The sequence below is a fragment of the Pagrus pagrus genome (assembly GCF_965226575.1).
Source record: "Pagrus pagrus genome assembly, contig: HAP1_SCAFFOLD_137, whole genome shotgun sequence".
Lineage (NCBI taxonomy): Eukaryota > Metazoa > Chordata > Actinopteri > Spariformes > Sparidae > Pagrus > Pagrus pagrus.
Genome location: NW_028175326.1, coordinates 133,049 through 148,477, shown reverse-complemented (window position 1 = coordinate 148,477; position 15,429 = coordinate 133,049). Strand labels below are relative to the sequence as shown.

Genomic DNA, 15,429 nt, shown 5'->3' with positions numbered 1-15,429 from the left:
TCTGGTGGAATTTGTATTTTACATGAATATTTTAAAGGAAAAGCGGCCATTTTTCCTCAAAACCTCGGCCGATTTTTTCAATAGCTTCCAGGTCTTTGGACCGATTGACTCGAAATTTCCCCCAAACGTGCTCCTGTACCGGCTGAACGAGACACAGCAGTCCCCGTTGGATTCGGGTGAAATTTGTATTTTTGGTGAATATTTTAGTCAGAGGGACAATCTTTCATGAGGCCTGGCTTAAGGCTGAGGCTAGGGTTAGGGTTAGGGTTAGGGTTAGTGATTGGCTGGACCGATTGACCCGAAATCGATCAGGCATGTCCTCCTCACTGGCGTAAGCAGGGTCGCCAGTTTTGGTTGGATTCCGGTGGAATTTGTATTTTACATGAATATTTTAAAGAAAAGACCATTTTTCACGAAAAAATACCCCGCCGATTTATTTCAATAGCTTCCAGGTCTTTGGACCGATTGACTCGAAACTTCTCCCAAACGTGCTCCTGTACCGGCTGAACGAGACACAGCAGTCCCCTTTGGATTCGGGTGGAATTTGTATTTTTGGTGAATATTTTAGTGAAAGGGGCCATTTTGAATGAGGCTGGCTTAAGGCTGCTGTTAGGGCTAGGGTTAGGGTTAAGGGGCTGGGGTTTCGGACCACGGTCGTCTTTTGACCGATTGACTCGAAATTGATCACGCATGTCCTCCTCACCGGTGGAATGAGGCTCGCCAGTTTTGGTCGGATTCTGGTGGAATTTGTATTTTACATGAATATTTTAAAGGAAAAGCGGCCATTTTTCCTCAAAACCTCGGCCGATTTTTTCAATAGCTTCCAGGTCTTTGGACCGATTGACTCGAAATTTCCCCCAAACGTGCTCCTGTACCGGCTGAACGAGACACAGCAGTCCCCGTTGGATTCGGGTGAAATTTGTATTTTTGGTGAATATTTTAGTCAGAGGGACAATCTTTCATGAGGCCTGGTTTAAGGCTGAGGCTAGGGTTAGGGTTAGGGTTAGGGTTAGTGATTGGCTGGACCGATTGACCCGAAATCGATCAGGCATGTCCTCCTCACTGGCGTAAGCAGGGTCGCCAGTTTTGGTTGGATTCCGGTGGAATTTGTATTTTACATGAATATTTTAAAGAAAAGACCATTTTTCACGAAAAAATACCCCGCCGATTTATTTCAATAGCTTCCAGGTCTTTGGACCGATTGACTCGAAACTTCTCCCAAACGTGCTCCTGTACCGGCTGAACGAGACACAGCAGTCCCCGTTGGATTCGGGTGGAATTTGTATTTTTGGTGAATATTTTAGTGAAAGGGGCCATTTTGAATGAGGCTGGCTTAACCCGTTTAATCCCACCGGCAACAATTGTTGCCACTCTTTTTTTTGTACTTCTGGAAGCTCTAAAAATTGCTGTTTTGGTTTTGGCAGCTAATGCAAGTTTTAAAATGAAAGAATATGTTGTCTCCTCTAATTTGTACCAATGTCATGTAACTAGTGTGAATGGTCACATGACCAGGCCTCTTCACTTCCGGTTTGCACCGCTGGCGGGAAATGTCTGCCTCAAACTTGTACAAGACGAAGTAATTAAAATACCTTAATTAACAGATATAAGTGAAATATTTTGCACATATATTATTTAAAGGGTCTACTACTGATATATAATGAGAATTATATGCCTGCATAAATCTTTTGATCATAAAATGAGTAAATGTAACCACGGCAACATTTGTTGCCGCTAGCATAACACATAGTCATCACGTTATGCTAGGTGTCAAAAGTTTTATGTGTTTATTCTATTTTTTCTATGTTTTTCTATACACACCTTAAAACTATCAGAGGTTTTGGATCTTCTAGACTTAAAAGAACCCCAAAGTGATGTGTGCTACATAACAGTCATACCTACAGTTGAAAAAGATGCAATTGAAAGTGACTGTGATAGTAACTGTTCAGATAGAGAGTACCAAGGCGAAACAGGCCTGCTAGACTGCTGAATGGTGAAGCATCTGGAGGATGAGAAAGCTTTTAACCTGATAAGTCCAGAACTACCCCCAGAACCCTCCCTGCCCCCACAACTCCCCCACTCCCTCATCTCTCACTCCGGCAGCATTTGGCGTTTAAGAAAACCCATTGCAGCTAGTTGGTGAATGGGGACGGCCTTCCAGTTCGAAACTCCTCCACTCCGAAACAACGCTGTTCCGAATCCGACTTTCAAGTTCCAATTACTTCCCAATAGGGTTAGGGTTAGGGTCAGGGGTACCCCAATAGCCTTTTCGGAATAGTGGGGTCTTTAGAAAAAATGGGAAACCACACCATTACGAAGAATGGAAGTCTATTTTCGGAACAGCAGGGTTTCGGAAAGGCAGGGTGTAACCTTGGTGAATCTCCCACCGTGTCCAGCCAGAAACCCAGAACACTAACCAGAAAAAGATGATGCCCTGAGGAAAATGAGATCCCCAAACAAAAAAAGAACCCAGAAAAAAACGCTTCAAAATAAACAAAATAGGGACAGGATTTTTAAAAGATCACAACGCCCAGCCACATCCGGTATACCAGATTTTGTGACCTATGGTCCAACTGCAGCAAATTGCATAAAACAAACTAAATCTGACCCTGTTGATTTGTTCCTTTTTGATATATCCTCCTACTCTGAGGAAGCTCACTGTTGAGATGTCAAACCTCTACTCAATGCAAACCAAAGGGAAGGCACTTGATCTGAGCATGGATGAGTTGCTGAGTTTTTATGGGGTTCTGCTCGCATATGGCTACAGTTCAATACCACGGAGGCACATGTATTGGCCATATGACCCTGATGTCTACAATGAAGCCATCTCAAATGCAATAAGAAGGAACCACTTTGACAAGATAATTGATTTCATTTTTTACAAACTAATATCAGTTCTTATTTTGTAAGTTCAAACACTCTTAGCTCTACGGTTATTTAACCGTTTTTATAAGACTATGAAATACAGTAATTGTGTTGTGTCCTTGTTAGTTCCCTTCAGTAAGCATTGAAATGATATCTAAATGTATCTAATAAAGTTCTAAACACATTTGTAAACATGCCTAATTATAATATGTTACCTAGTTCATGTTATTTTTAATCTTTACATGTGTAAATAGGTCAAATTGAAGAATTTGTGTAAATTTGGACTATGCGGTTTCCCACCGGCAACAATTGTTGCCGAGTATAAAACCTACATTTTCACTAACATAACCAACATGAAATGAAAAAATTCATACATATTATATATTAGGGAGGTCTAAGGAGTGAAATGCATGCACTTATTTTGCAGGGAAAAATTTGGGATTAAACGGGTTAAGGCTGCTGTTAGGGCTAGGGTTAGGGTTAAGGGGCTGGGGTTTCGGACCACGGTCGTCTTTTGACCGATTGACTCGAAATTGATCACGCATGTCCTCCTCACCGGTGGAATGAGGCTCGCCAGTTTTGGTCGGATTCTGGTGGAATTTGTATTTTACATGAATATTTTAAAGGAAAAGCGGCCATTTTTCCTCAAAACCTCGGCCGATTTTTTCAATAGCTTCCAGGTCTTTGGACCGATTGACTCGAAACTTCTCCCAAACGTGCTCCTGTACCGGCTGAACGAGACACAGCAGTCCCCGTTGGATTCGGGTGGAATTTGTATTTTTGGTGAATATTTTAGTGAAAGGGGCCATTTTGAATGAGGCTGGCTTAAGGCTGCTGTTAGGGCTAGGGTTAGGGTTAAGGGGCTGGGGTTTCGGACCACGGTCGTCTTTTGACCGATTGACTCGAAATTGATCACGCATGTCCTCCTCACCGGTGGAATGAGGCTCGCCAGTTTTGGTCGGATTCTGGTGGAATTTGTATTTTACATGAATATTTTAAAGGAAAAGCGGCCATTTTTCCTCAAAACCTCGGCCGATTTTTTCAATAGCTTCCAGGTCTTTGGACCGATTGACTCGAAATTTCCCCCAAACGTGCTCCTGTACCGGCTGAACGAGACACAGCAGTCCCCGTTGGATTCGGGTGAAATTTGTATTTTTGGTGAATATTTTAGTCAGAGGGACAATCTTTCATGAGGCCTGGCTTAAGGCTGAGGCTAGGGTTAGGGTTAGGGTTTGGGTTAGTGATTGGCTGGACCGATTGACCCGAAATCGATCAGGCATGTCCTCCTCACTGGCGTAAGCAGGGTCGCCAGTTTTGGTTGGATTCCGGTGGAATTTGTATTTTACATGAATATTTTAAAGAAAAGACCATTTTTCACGAAAAAATACCCCGCCGATTTATTTCAATAGCTTCCAGGTCTTTGGACCGATTGACTCGAAACTTCTCCCAAACGTGCTCCTGTACCGGCTGAACGAGACACAGCAGTCCCCGTTGGATTCGGGTGGAATTTGTATTTTTGGTGAATATTTTAGTGAAAGGGGCCATTTTGAATGAGGCTGGCTTAAGGCTGCTGTTAGGGCTAGGGTTAGGGTTAAGGGGCTGGGGTTTCGGACCACGGTCGTCTTTTGACCGATTGACTCGAAATTGATCACGCATGTCCTCCTCACCGGTGGAATGAGGCTCGCCAGTTTTGGTCGGATTCTGGTGGAATTTGTATTTTACATGAATATTTTAAAGGAAAAGCGGCCATTTTTCCTCAAAACCTCGGCCGATTTTTTCAATAGCTTCCAGGTCTTTGGACCGATTGACTCGAAATTTCCCCCAAACGTGCTCCTGTACCGGCTGAACGAGACACATCAGTCCCCGTTGGATTCGGGTGAAATTTGTATTTTTGGTGAATATTTTAGTCAGAGGGACAATCTTTCATGAGGCCTGGCTTAAGGCTGAGGCTAGGGTTAGGGTTAGGGTTAGGGTTAGTGATTGGCTGGACCGATTGACCCGAAATCGATCAGGCATGTCCTCCTCACTGGCGTAAGCAGGGTCGCCAGTTTTGGTTGGATTCCGGTGGAATTTGTATTTTACATGAATATTTTAAAGAAAAGACCATTTTTCACGAAAAAATACCCCGCCGATTTATTTCAATAGCTTCCAGGTCTTTGGACCGATTGACTCGAAACTTCTCCCAAACGTGCTCCTGTACCGGCTGAACGAGACACAGCAGTCCCCTTTGGATTCGGGTGGAATTTGTATTTTTGGTGAATATTTTAGTGAAAGGGGCCATTTTGAATGAGGCTGGCTTAAGGCTGCTGTTAGGGCTAGGGTTAGGGTTAAGGGGCTGGGGTTTCGGACCACGGTCGTCTTTTGACCGATTGACTCGAAATTGATCACGCATGTCCTCCTCACCGGTGGAATGAGGCTCGCCAGTTTTGGTCGGATTCTGGTGGAATTTGTATTTTACATGAATATTTTAAAGGAAAAGCGGCCATTTTTCCTCAAAACCTCGGCCGATTTTTTCAATAGCTTCCAGGTCTTTGGACCGATTGACTCGAAATTTCCCCCAAACGTGCTCCTGTACCGGCTGAACGAGACACAGCAGTCCCCGTTGGATTCGGGTGAAATTTGTATTTTTGGTGAATATTTTAGTCAGAGGGACAATCTTTCATGAGGCCTGGTTTAAGGCTGAGGCTAGGGTTAGGGTTAGGGTTAGGGTTAGTGATTGGCTGGACCGATTGACCCGAAATCGATCAGGCATGTCCTCCTCACTGGCGTAAGCAGGGTCGCCAGTTTTGGTTGGATTCCAGTGGAATTTGTATTTTACATGAATATTTTAAAGAAAAGACCATTTTTCACGAAAAAATACCCCGCCGATTTATTTCAATAGCTTCCAGGTCTTTGGACCGATTGACTCGAAACTTCTCCCAAACGTGCTCCTGTACCGGCTGAACGAGACACAGCAGTCCCCTTTGGATTCGGGTGGAATTTGTATTTTTGGTGAATATTTTAGTGAAAGGGGCCATTTTGAATGAGGCTGGCTTAAGGCTGCTGTTAGGGCTAGGGTTAGGGTTAAGGGGCTGGGGTTTCGGACCACGGTCGTCTTTTGACCGATTGACTCGAAATTGATCACGCATGTCCTCCTCACCGGTGGAATGAGGCTCGCCAGTTTTGGTCGGATTCTGGTGGAATTTGTATTTTACATGAATATTTTAAAGGAAAAGCGGCCATTTTTCCTCAAAACCTCGGCCGATTTTTTCAATAGCTTCCAGGTCTTTGGACCGATTGACTCGAAATTTCCCCCAAACGTGCTCCTGTACCGGCTGAACGAGACACATCAGTCCCCGTTGGATTCGGGTGAAATTTGTATTTTTGGTGAATATTTTAGTCAGAGGGACAATCTTTCATGAGGCCTGGCTTAAGGCTGAGGCTAGGGTTAGGGTTAGGGTTAGGGTTAGTGATTGGCTGGACCGATTGACCCGAAATCGATCAGGCATGTCCTCCTCACTGGCGTAAGCAGGGTCGCCAGTTTTGGTTGGATTCCGGTGGAATTTGTATTTTTGGTGAATATTTTAGTGAAAGGGGCCATTTTGAATGAGGCTGGCTTAAGGCTGCTGTTAGGGCTAGGGTTAGGGTTAAGGGGCTGGGGTTTCGGACCACGGTCGTCTTTTGACCGATTGACTCGAAATTGATCACGCATGTCCTCCTCACCGGTGGAATGAGGCTCGCCAGTTTTGGTCGGATTCTGGTGGAATTTGTATTTTACATGAATATTTTAAAGGAAAAGCGGCCATTTTTCCTCAAAACCTCGGCCGATTTTTTCAATAGCTTCCAGGTCTTTGGACCGATTGACTCGAAATTTCCCCCAAACGTGCTCCTGTACCGGCTGAACGAGACACATCAGTCCCCGTTGGATTCGGGTGAAATTTGTATTTTTGGTGAATATTTTAGTCAGAGGGACAATCTTTCATGAGGCCTGGCTTAAGGCTGAGGCTAGGGTTAGGGTTAGGGTTAGGGTTAGTGATTGGCTGGACCGATTGACCCGAAATCGATCAGGCATGTCCTCCTCACTGGCGTAAGCAGGGTCGCCAGTTTTGGTTGGATTCCAGTGGAATTTGTATTTTACATGAATATTTTAAAGAAAAGACCATTTTTCACGAAAAAATACCCCGCCGATTTATTTCAATAGCTTCCAGGTCTTTGGACCGATTGACTCGAAACTTCTCCCAAACGTGCTCCTGTACCGGCTGAACGAGACACAGCAGTCCCCTTTGGATTCGGGTGGAATTTGTATTTTTGGTGAATATTTTAGTGAAAGGGGCCATTTTGAATGAGGCTGGCTTAAGGCTGCTGTTAGGGCTAGGGTTAGGGTTAAGGGGCTGGGGTTTCGGACCACGGTCGTCTTTTGACCGATTGACTCGAAATTGATCACGCATGTCCTCCTCACCGGTGGAATGAGGCTCGCCAGTTTTGGTCGGATTCTGGTGGAATTTGTATTTTACATGAATATTTTAAAGGAAAAGCGGCCATTTTTCCTCAAAACCTCGGCCGATTTTTTCAATAGCTTCCAGGTCTTTGGACCGATTGACTCGAAATTTCCCCCAAACGTGCTCCTGTACCGGCTGAACGAGACACATCAGTCCCCGTTGGATTCGGGTGAAATTTGTATTTTTGGTGAATATTTTAGTCAGAGGGACAATCTTTCATGAGGCCTGGCTTAAGGCTGAGGCTAGGGTTAGGATTAGGGTTAGGGTTAGTGATTGGCTGGACCGATTGACCCGAAATCGATCAGGCATGTCCTCCTCACTGGCGTAAGCAGGGTCGCCAGTTTTGGTTGGATTCCGGTGGAATTTGTATTTTACATGAATATTTTAAAGAAAAGACCATTTTTCACGAAAAAATACCCCGCCGATTTATTTCAATAGCTTCCAGGTCTTTGGACCGATTGACTCGAAACTTCTCCCAAACGTGCTCCTGTACCGGCTGAACGAGACACAGCAGTCCCCGTTGGATTTGGGTGGAATTTGTATTTTTGGTGAATATTTTAGTGAAAGGGGCCATTTTGAATGAGGCTGGCTTAAGGCTGCTGTTAGGGCTAGGGTTAGGGTTAAGGGGCTGGGGTTTCGGACCACGGTCGTCTTTTGCCCGATCGACTCGAAATTGATCACGCATGTCCTCCTCACCGGTGGAATGAGGCTCGCCAGTTTTGGTCGGATTCTGGTGGAATTTGTATTTTACATGAATATTTTAAAGGAAAAGCGGCCATTTTTCCTCAAAACCTCGGCCGATTTTTTCAATAGCTTCCAGGTCTTTGGACCGATTGACTCGAAATTTCCCCCAAACGTGCTCCTGTACCGGCTGAACGAGACACAGCAGTCCCCGTTGGATTCGGGTGAAATTTGTATTTTTGGTGAATATTTTAGTCAGAGGGACAATCTTTCATGAGGCCTGGCTTAAGGCTGAGGCTAGGGTTAGGGTTAGGGTTAGGGTTAGTGATTGGCTGGACCGATTGACCCGAAATCGATCAGGCATGTCCTCCTCACTGGCGTAAGCAGGGTCGCCAGTTTTGGTTGGATTCCGGTGGAATTTGTATTTTACATGAATATTTTAAAGAAAAGACCATTTTTCACGAAAAAATACCCCGCCGATTTATTTCAATAGCTTCCAGGTCTTTGGACCGATTGACTCGAAACTTCTCCCAAACGTGCTCCTGTACCGGCTGAACGAGACACAGCAGTCCCCTTTGGATTTGGGTGGAATTTGTATTTTTGGTGAATATTTTAGTGAAAGGGGCCATTTTGAATGAGGCTGGCTTAAGGCTGCTGTTAGGGCTAGGGTTAGGGTTAAGGGGCTGGGGTTTCGGACCACGGTCGTCTTTTGACCGATTGACTCGAAATTGATCACGCATGTCCTCCTCACCGGTGGAATGAGGCTCGCCAGTTTTGGTCGGATTCTGGTGGAATTTGTATTTTACATGAATATTTTAAAGGAAAAGCGGCCATTTTTCCTCAAAACCTCGGCCGATTTTTTCAATAGCTTCCAGGTCTTTGGACCGATTGACTCGAAATTTCCCCCAAACGTGCTCCTGTACCGGCTGAACGAGACACAGCAGTCCCCGTTGGATTCGGGTGAAATTTGTATTTTTGGTGAATATTTTAGTCAGAGGGACAATCTTTCATGAGGCCTGGTTTAAGGCTGAGGCTAGGGTTAGGGTTAGGGTTAGGGTTAGTGATTGGCTGGACCGATTGACCCGAAATCGATCAGGCATGTCCTCCTCACTGGCGTAAGCAGGGTCGCCAGTTTTGGTTGGATTCCGGTGGAATTTGTATTTTACATGAATATTTTAAAGAAAAGACCATTTTTCACGAAAAAATACCCCGCCGATTTATTTCAATAGCTTCCAGGTCTTTGGACCGATTGACTCGAAACTTCTCCCAAACGTGCTCCTGTACCGGCTGAACGAGACACAGCAGTCCCCTTTGGATTCGGGTGGAATTTGTATTTTTGGTGAATATTTTAGTGAAAGGGGCCATTTTGAATGAGGCTGGCTTAAGGCTGCTGTTAGGGCTAGGGTTAGGGTTAAGGGGCTGGGGTTTCGGACCACGGTCGTCTTTTGACCGATTGACTCGAAATTGATCACGCATGTCCTCCTCACCGGTGGAATGAGGCTCGCCAGTTTTGGTCGGATTCTGGTGGAATTTGTATTTTACATGAATATTTTAAAGGAAAAGCGGCCATTTTTCCTCAAAACCTCGGCCGATTTTTTCAATAGCTTCCAGGTCTTTGGACCGATTGACTCGAAATTTCCCCCAAACGTGCTCCTGTACCGGCTGAACGAGACACAGCAGTCCCCGTTGGATTCGGGTGAAATTTGTATTTTTGGTGAATATTTTAGTCAGAGGGACAATCTTTCATGAGGCCTGGTTTAAGGCTGAGGCTAGGGTTAGGGTTAGGGTTAGGGTTAGTGATTGGCTGGACCGATTGACCCGAAATCGATCAGGCATGTCCTCCTCACTGGCGTAAGCAGGGTCGCCAGTTTTGGTTGGATTCCGGTGGAATTTGTATTTTTGGTGAATATTTTAGTGAAAGGGGCCATTTTGAATGAGGCTGGCTTAAGGCTGCTGTTAGGGCTAGGGTTAGGGTTAAGGGGCTGGGGTTTCGGACCACGGTCGTCTTTTGACCGATTGACTCGAAATTGATCACGCATGTCCTCCTCACCGGTGGAATGAGGCTCGCCAGTTTTGGTCGGATTCTGGTGGAATTTGTATTTTACATGAATATTTTAAAGGAAAAGCGGCCATTTTTCCTCAAAACCTCGGCCGATTTTTTCAATAGCTTCCAGGTCTTTGGACCGATTGACTCGAAATTTCCCCCAAACGTGCTCCTGTACCGGCTGAACGAGACACAGCAGTCCCCGTTGGATTCGGGTGAAATTTGTATTTTTGGTGAATATTTTAGTCAGAGGGACAATCTTTCATGAGGCCTGGTTTAAGGCTGAGGCTAGGGTTAGGGTTAGGGTTAGGGTTAGTGATTGGCTGGACCGATTGACCCGAAATCGATCAGGCATGTCCTCCTCACTGGCGTAAGCAGGGTCGCCAGTTTTGGTTGGATTCCGGTGGAATTTGTATTTTTGGTGAATATTTTAGTGAAAGGGGCCATTTTGAATGAGGCTGGCTTAAGGCTGCTGTTAGGGCTAGGGTTAGGGTTAAGGGGCTGGGGTTTCGGACCACGGTCGTCTTTTGACCGATTGACTCGAAATTGATCACGCATGTCCTCCTCACCGGTGGAATGAGGCTCGCCAGTTTTGGTCGGATTCTGGTGGAATTTGTATTTTACATGAATATTTTAAAGGAAAAGCGGCCATTTTTCCTCAAAACCTCGGCCGATTTTTTCAATAGCTTCCAGGTCTTTGGACCGATTGACTCGAAATTTCCCCCAAACGTGCTCCTGTACCGGCTGAACGAGACACAGCAGTCCCCGTTGGATTCGGGTGAAATTTGTATTTTTGGTGAATATTTTAGTCAGAGGGACAATCTTTCATGAGGCCTGGTTTAAGGCTGAGGCTAGGGTTAGGGTTAGGGTTAGGGTTAGTGATTGGCTGGACCGATTGACCCGAAATCGATCAGGCATGTCCTCCTCACTGGCGTAAGCAGGGTCGCCAGTTTTGGTTGGATTCCGGTGGAATTTGTATTTTACATGAATATTTTAAAGAAAAGACCATTTTTCACGAAAAAATACCCCGCCGATTTATTTCAATAGCTTCCAGGTCTTTGGACCGATTGACTCGAAACTTCTCCCAAACGTGCTCCTGTACCGGCTGAACGAGACACAGCAGTCCCCTTTGGATTCGGGTGGAATTTGTATTTTTGGTGAATATTTTAGTGAAAGGGGCCATTTTGAATGAGGCTGGCTTAAGGCTGCTGTTAGGGCTAGGGTTAGGGTTAAGGGGCTGGGGTTTCGGACCACGGTCGTCTTTTGACCGATTGACTCGAAATTGATCACGCATGTCCTCCTCACCGGTGGAATGAGGCTCGCCAGTTTTGGTCGGATTCTGGTGGAATTTGTATTTTACATGAATATTTTAAAGGAAAAGCGGCCATTTTTCCTCAAAACCTCGGCCGATTTTTTCAATAGCTTCCAGGTCTTTGGACCGATTGACTCGAAATTTCCCCCAAACGTGCTCCTGTACCGGCTGAACGAGACACAGCAGTCCCCGTTGGATTCGGGTGAAATTTGTATTTTTGGTGAATATTTTAGTCAGAGGGACAATCTTTCATGAGGCCTGGTTTAAGGCTGAGGCTAGGGTTAGGGTTAGGGTTAGGGTTAGTGATTGGCTGGACCGATTGACCCGAAATCGATCAGGCATGTCCTCCTCACTGGCGTAAGCAGGGTCGCCAGTTTTGGTTGGATTCCGGTGGAATTTGTATTTTTGGTGAATATTTTAGTGAAAGGGGCCATTTTGAATGAGGCTGGCTTAAGGCTGCTGTTAGGGCTAGGGTTAGGGTTAAGGGGCTGGGGTTTCGGACCACGGTCGTCTTTTGACCGATTGACTCGAAATTGATCACGCATGTCCTCCTCACCGGTGGAATGAGGCTCGCCAGTTTTGGTCGGATTCTGGTGGAATTTGTATTTTACATGAATATTTTAAAGGAAAAGCGGCCATTTTTCCTCAAAACCTCGGCCGATTTTTTCAATAGCTTCCAGGTCTTTGGACCGATTGACTCGAAACTTCTCCCAAACGTGCTCCTGTACCGGCTGAACGAGACACAGCAGTCCCCGTTGGATTCGGGTGAAATTTGTATTTTTGGTGAATATTTTAGTCAGAGGGACAATCTTTCATGAGGCCTGGCTTAAGGCTGAGGCTAGGGTTAAGGACTAGGGCTTCTGTCGCACTTCTGGAACTCGTAGAATGGGCCGGAATTCCCAACTTGTCAGAAGGACTTTCCTTCCAAATTGGTACATTAGAGGGAATACCCAACTTGGAAATCACATTCTTGGGTGAGTTTAGGGATTTCGATGCACCGTTTGGAGTGGGAGGGTTAAAGGGAAAACCGACCAATCACAGGCCGGATGCGAAACGAGGAATCGATTTAGGAATTGTATGCACCTTTTGGAATCCATTTATGGATTTGGATGCAAGCTTTGGAATCCATTTAGCGTAGCTGTATTGATGTGACAAGTGTCTGCAATTTTAGCCCAAGCTATGCTAACATTACTTTCTCTATTCCCACATGTATCTTCAACCATTCAAGAACTTTTGCGAGGAAGTGACAATGGTAAGTTTTAACACAGTTATCAACAGATTTTTTTAACCTCTTGAAGATGATATCATCAAACCGTAATGTGTTTTTTTTCAACATTTATCACACATTTGACTGTAGCAGTGTGACAACAACAACAACTACGCCCGCGCCGCCAGCCAGCCACCCGTGGACTCCGGTGCCCCTGGGGAAAAAACAAGCAAGGAGCAGGAGGCTGATCGCCCTGGGACACCTCAGGTAAGTGTCAGTGTGTGTGTGTGTGTGTGTGTGTTTGAATGGGTTAGCTTTCCGTTGATGAGCAGGTTGTCGCTGTGTGAATACACTCCAGTTACACTAAATGGTAACGCTTGACTTTTTGATTTTTTAGGACAAAAAGATGCTCCAGATAGGCGTAAACCTCACCTTCGTTCCGGGGGCAGCCAGCGACGAGGAGGGAAACACCCCCCCTTCAAGCCAGAACCCCAAGCCGCTCAACATGGTTCCGGACGCAGTCCCCAAGGGGTTAGACTCCAAGCCCCCGGGGAGTTTTTCTGTGGACAACAAGAAGTGGGAGCATTGAGGGCATTCGACTGTTGTCGACATTGTTTTTGCTTTAATGCAGTTCATTAAAAAGTTTGTTATTTGTTGTTCCGTTTTAAAAATAATGAAGTTCCTGTTCCTGTGAATTCAGAGGAACGTACAGAAATAGTTGCTGTACAAGTCACGAAACGTGGCTTCAGGGTGAGCTGTGGCACATGGAGATGGGCGCTTACTTTTTTTTTGTTTCTTTTCAGCTCATGTGTGTCTGAGTAATAAAAAATAAATAATAATGAATATTAAAAAAGTTTCTCTATACAAAGTACACATTTTAATTAATAAAGTTATGATAATGATGATTGTGTTGGTGCATATTTGTGCCTTTATCCTGTTATAATGTGTATAAAGTCCACAGATTCCACACATGATATCCTAATCTCTAACACATCCAAATAAAACTGATATCCTACCCTCTAATGCTTCCAAGTTACCCGCGCCCTTGGTACTCCAGTTTAAATTACAAAAATAAAATCCTAATCACTAACACGTCCAAATTTTTCTGCGCCCCTGGTACTCCAGTTTAAATGACAAACATAAAATCCTGATCACTAACACGTCCAAATTTTTCTGCACCCCTGTTACTATCTTAAATTACAAACGTAAAATCCTAATCACTAACACGTCCAAATTTTTCTGCGCCCCTGGTACTCCAGTTTAAATGACAAACATAAAATCCTAATCACTAACACGTCCAAATTTTTCTGCGCCCCTGGTACTCCAGTTTAAATGACAAACATAAAATCCTAATCACTAACACGTCCAAATTTTTCTGCGCCCCTGGTACTCCAGTTTAAATGACAAACATAAAATCCTAATCACTAACACGTCCAAATTTTTCTGCGCCCCTGTTACTCCATCTTAAATTACAAACATAAAATCCTAATCACTAACACGTCCAAATTTTTCTGCGCCCGTTACTCCATCTTAAATTACAAACATAAAATCCTAATCACTAACACGTCCAAATTTTTCTGCGCCCCTGTTACTCCATCTTAAATTACAAACATAAAATCCTAATCACTAACACGTCCAAATTTTTCTGCGCCCCTGGTACTCCATCTTAAATTACAAACATAAAATCCTAATCACTAACACGTCCAAATTTTCCCTGCGCCCCTGGTACTCCATCTTAAATTACAAACATAAAATCCTAATCACTGATACTTCCAGAAATCCTTGTCCGATTGACAAAAAACACGATTCCAGGGCGGGGTTCTCCGCATCTTGGCTTACCTGACACACCTGTCTGTCGGCTGGACCCCCGCGGACTCCGCCACGGTGCGGTGCGGTGTGGTGCCACCTTCGACCGCGATCGGCCGGCCGTTCCGTCGTGATTATGACCCAAATATTCGGGTCGGCTCTGGTCTTAGTCTTGCTTTGCTTTGCTGGTTTCCAGTGTCATGGTGTGTTTCTTTTTAGCTCATGAGTGTCTGAGTAATAAGAAATAGAAAATGATGAATATTAAAAAAGGCTTCTCTATACAAAATACACATTTCAATTAATACATTTATGATATAGATGAGTGTGTTGATTCGCATTTGTGCTGTTTTGGTGTTATAATGTGTCCAACCTGTACTGATTCCAAAAATGAAATCATAATCACTAACACGTCCAAATTTTTCTGCGCCCCTGGTACTCCATCTTAAATTACAAACGTAAAATCCTAATCACTAACACGTCCAAATTTTTCTGCGCCCCTGGTACTCCATTTTAAATTACAAAAATAAAATCCTAATCACTAACACTTCCAAATTTTCCCTGCACCCCTGGTACTCCAGTTTAAATGACAAACATAAAATCCCGATCACTAATACTTCCAAAAACCCTCGTCGGATTGACAAAGAAGACGATCCAGCGCGGGGGTCTCCGCATCTTGGATCGGCCGGCCGAAGCACCGCCGTATTTCCCGTGGTCACAGTCTAAATATTCGGGTAGGCTCTGGTCTTATTCTTGCTTTGCTTTGCTGGTTTCCAGTGTCATGGTGTGTTTCTTTTTAGCTCATGTGCGTCTGAGTAATAAGAAATAGAAAATGATAAATGTTAAAAAAGGCTTCTCTATACAAAATACACATTTCAATTAATACATTTATGATATAGATGAGTGCGTTGATTGGCATTTGTGCTGTTTTGGTGTTATAATGTGTCCAACCTGTACCGATTCCAAAAATGAAATCATAATAACTAACAGCTCCAAATTTTTCTGCGCCCCTGGTACTCCATTTTAAATTACAAAAATAAAA

The 15,429-nt window shown here is 44.4% G+C and overlaps 1 protein-coding gene across 2 annotated transcripts; it reads left to right on the top strand.

The window, feature by feature from the left end:
* Positions 1–12,240: 12,240 nt before the first annotated feature.
* LOC311254023 (uncharacterized protein) lies at positions 12,241–13,489 on the top strand. Of its 2 annotated transcripts, none has more exons than XM_084384452.1 (3): positions 12,241–12,629; positions 12,738–12,851; positions 12,982–13,489. In XM_084384452.1, the coding sequence occupies exons 1-3, from the start codon at positions 12,585–12,587 to the stop codon at positions 13,171–13,173; spliced, it is 351 nt and encodes a 116-aa protein (XP_084240578.1). In that variant the 5' UTR covers positions 12,241–12,584; the 3' UTR covers positions 13,174–13,489. The 2 variants fall into 2 exon arrangements, with proteins under 2 accessions (XP_084240578.1, XP_084240577.1); XM_084384451.1 differs by having other exon boundaries at positions 12,735–12,851.
* Positions 13,490–15,429: the final 1,940 nt, after the last annotated feature.

What these genes read in the sequence shown, in the direction of transcription:
- LOC311254023 (XM_084384451.1), top strand. Translation starts at nt 12,585, where the DNA reads ATGTATCTTCAACCATTCAAGAACTTTTGCGAGGAAGTGACAATG. An exon ending in TTTGCGAGGAAGTGACAATG is followed by an intron (nt 12,630 to 12,734) that starts GTAAGTTTTAAC and finishes ATTTGACTGTAG; the next exon opens with CAGTGTGACAACAACAACAA. An exon ending in ATCGCCCTGGGACACCTCAG is followed by an intron (nt 12,852 to 12,981) that starts GTAAGTGTCAGT and finishes TTGATTTTTTAG; the next exon opens with GACAAAAAGATGCTCCAGAT.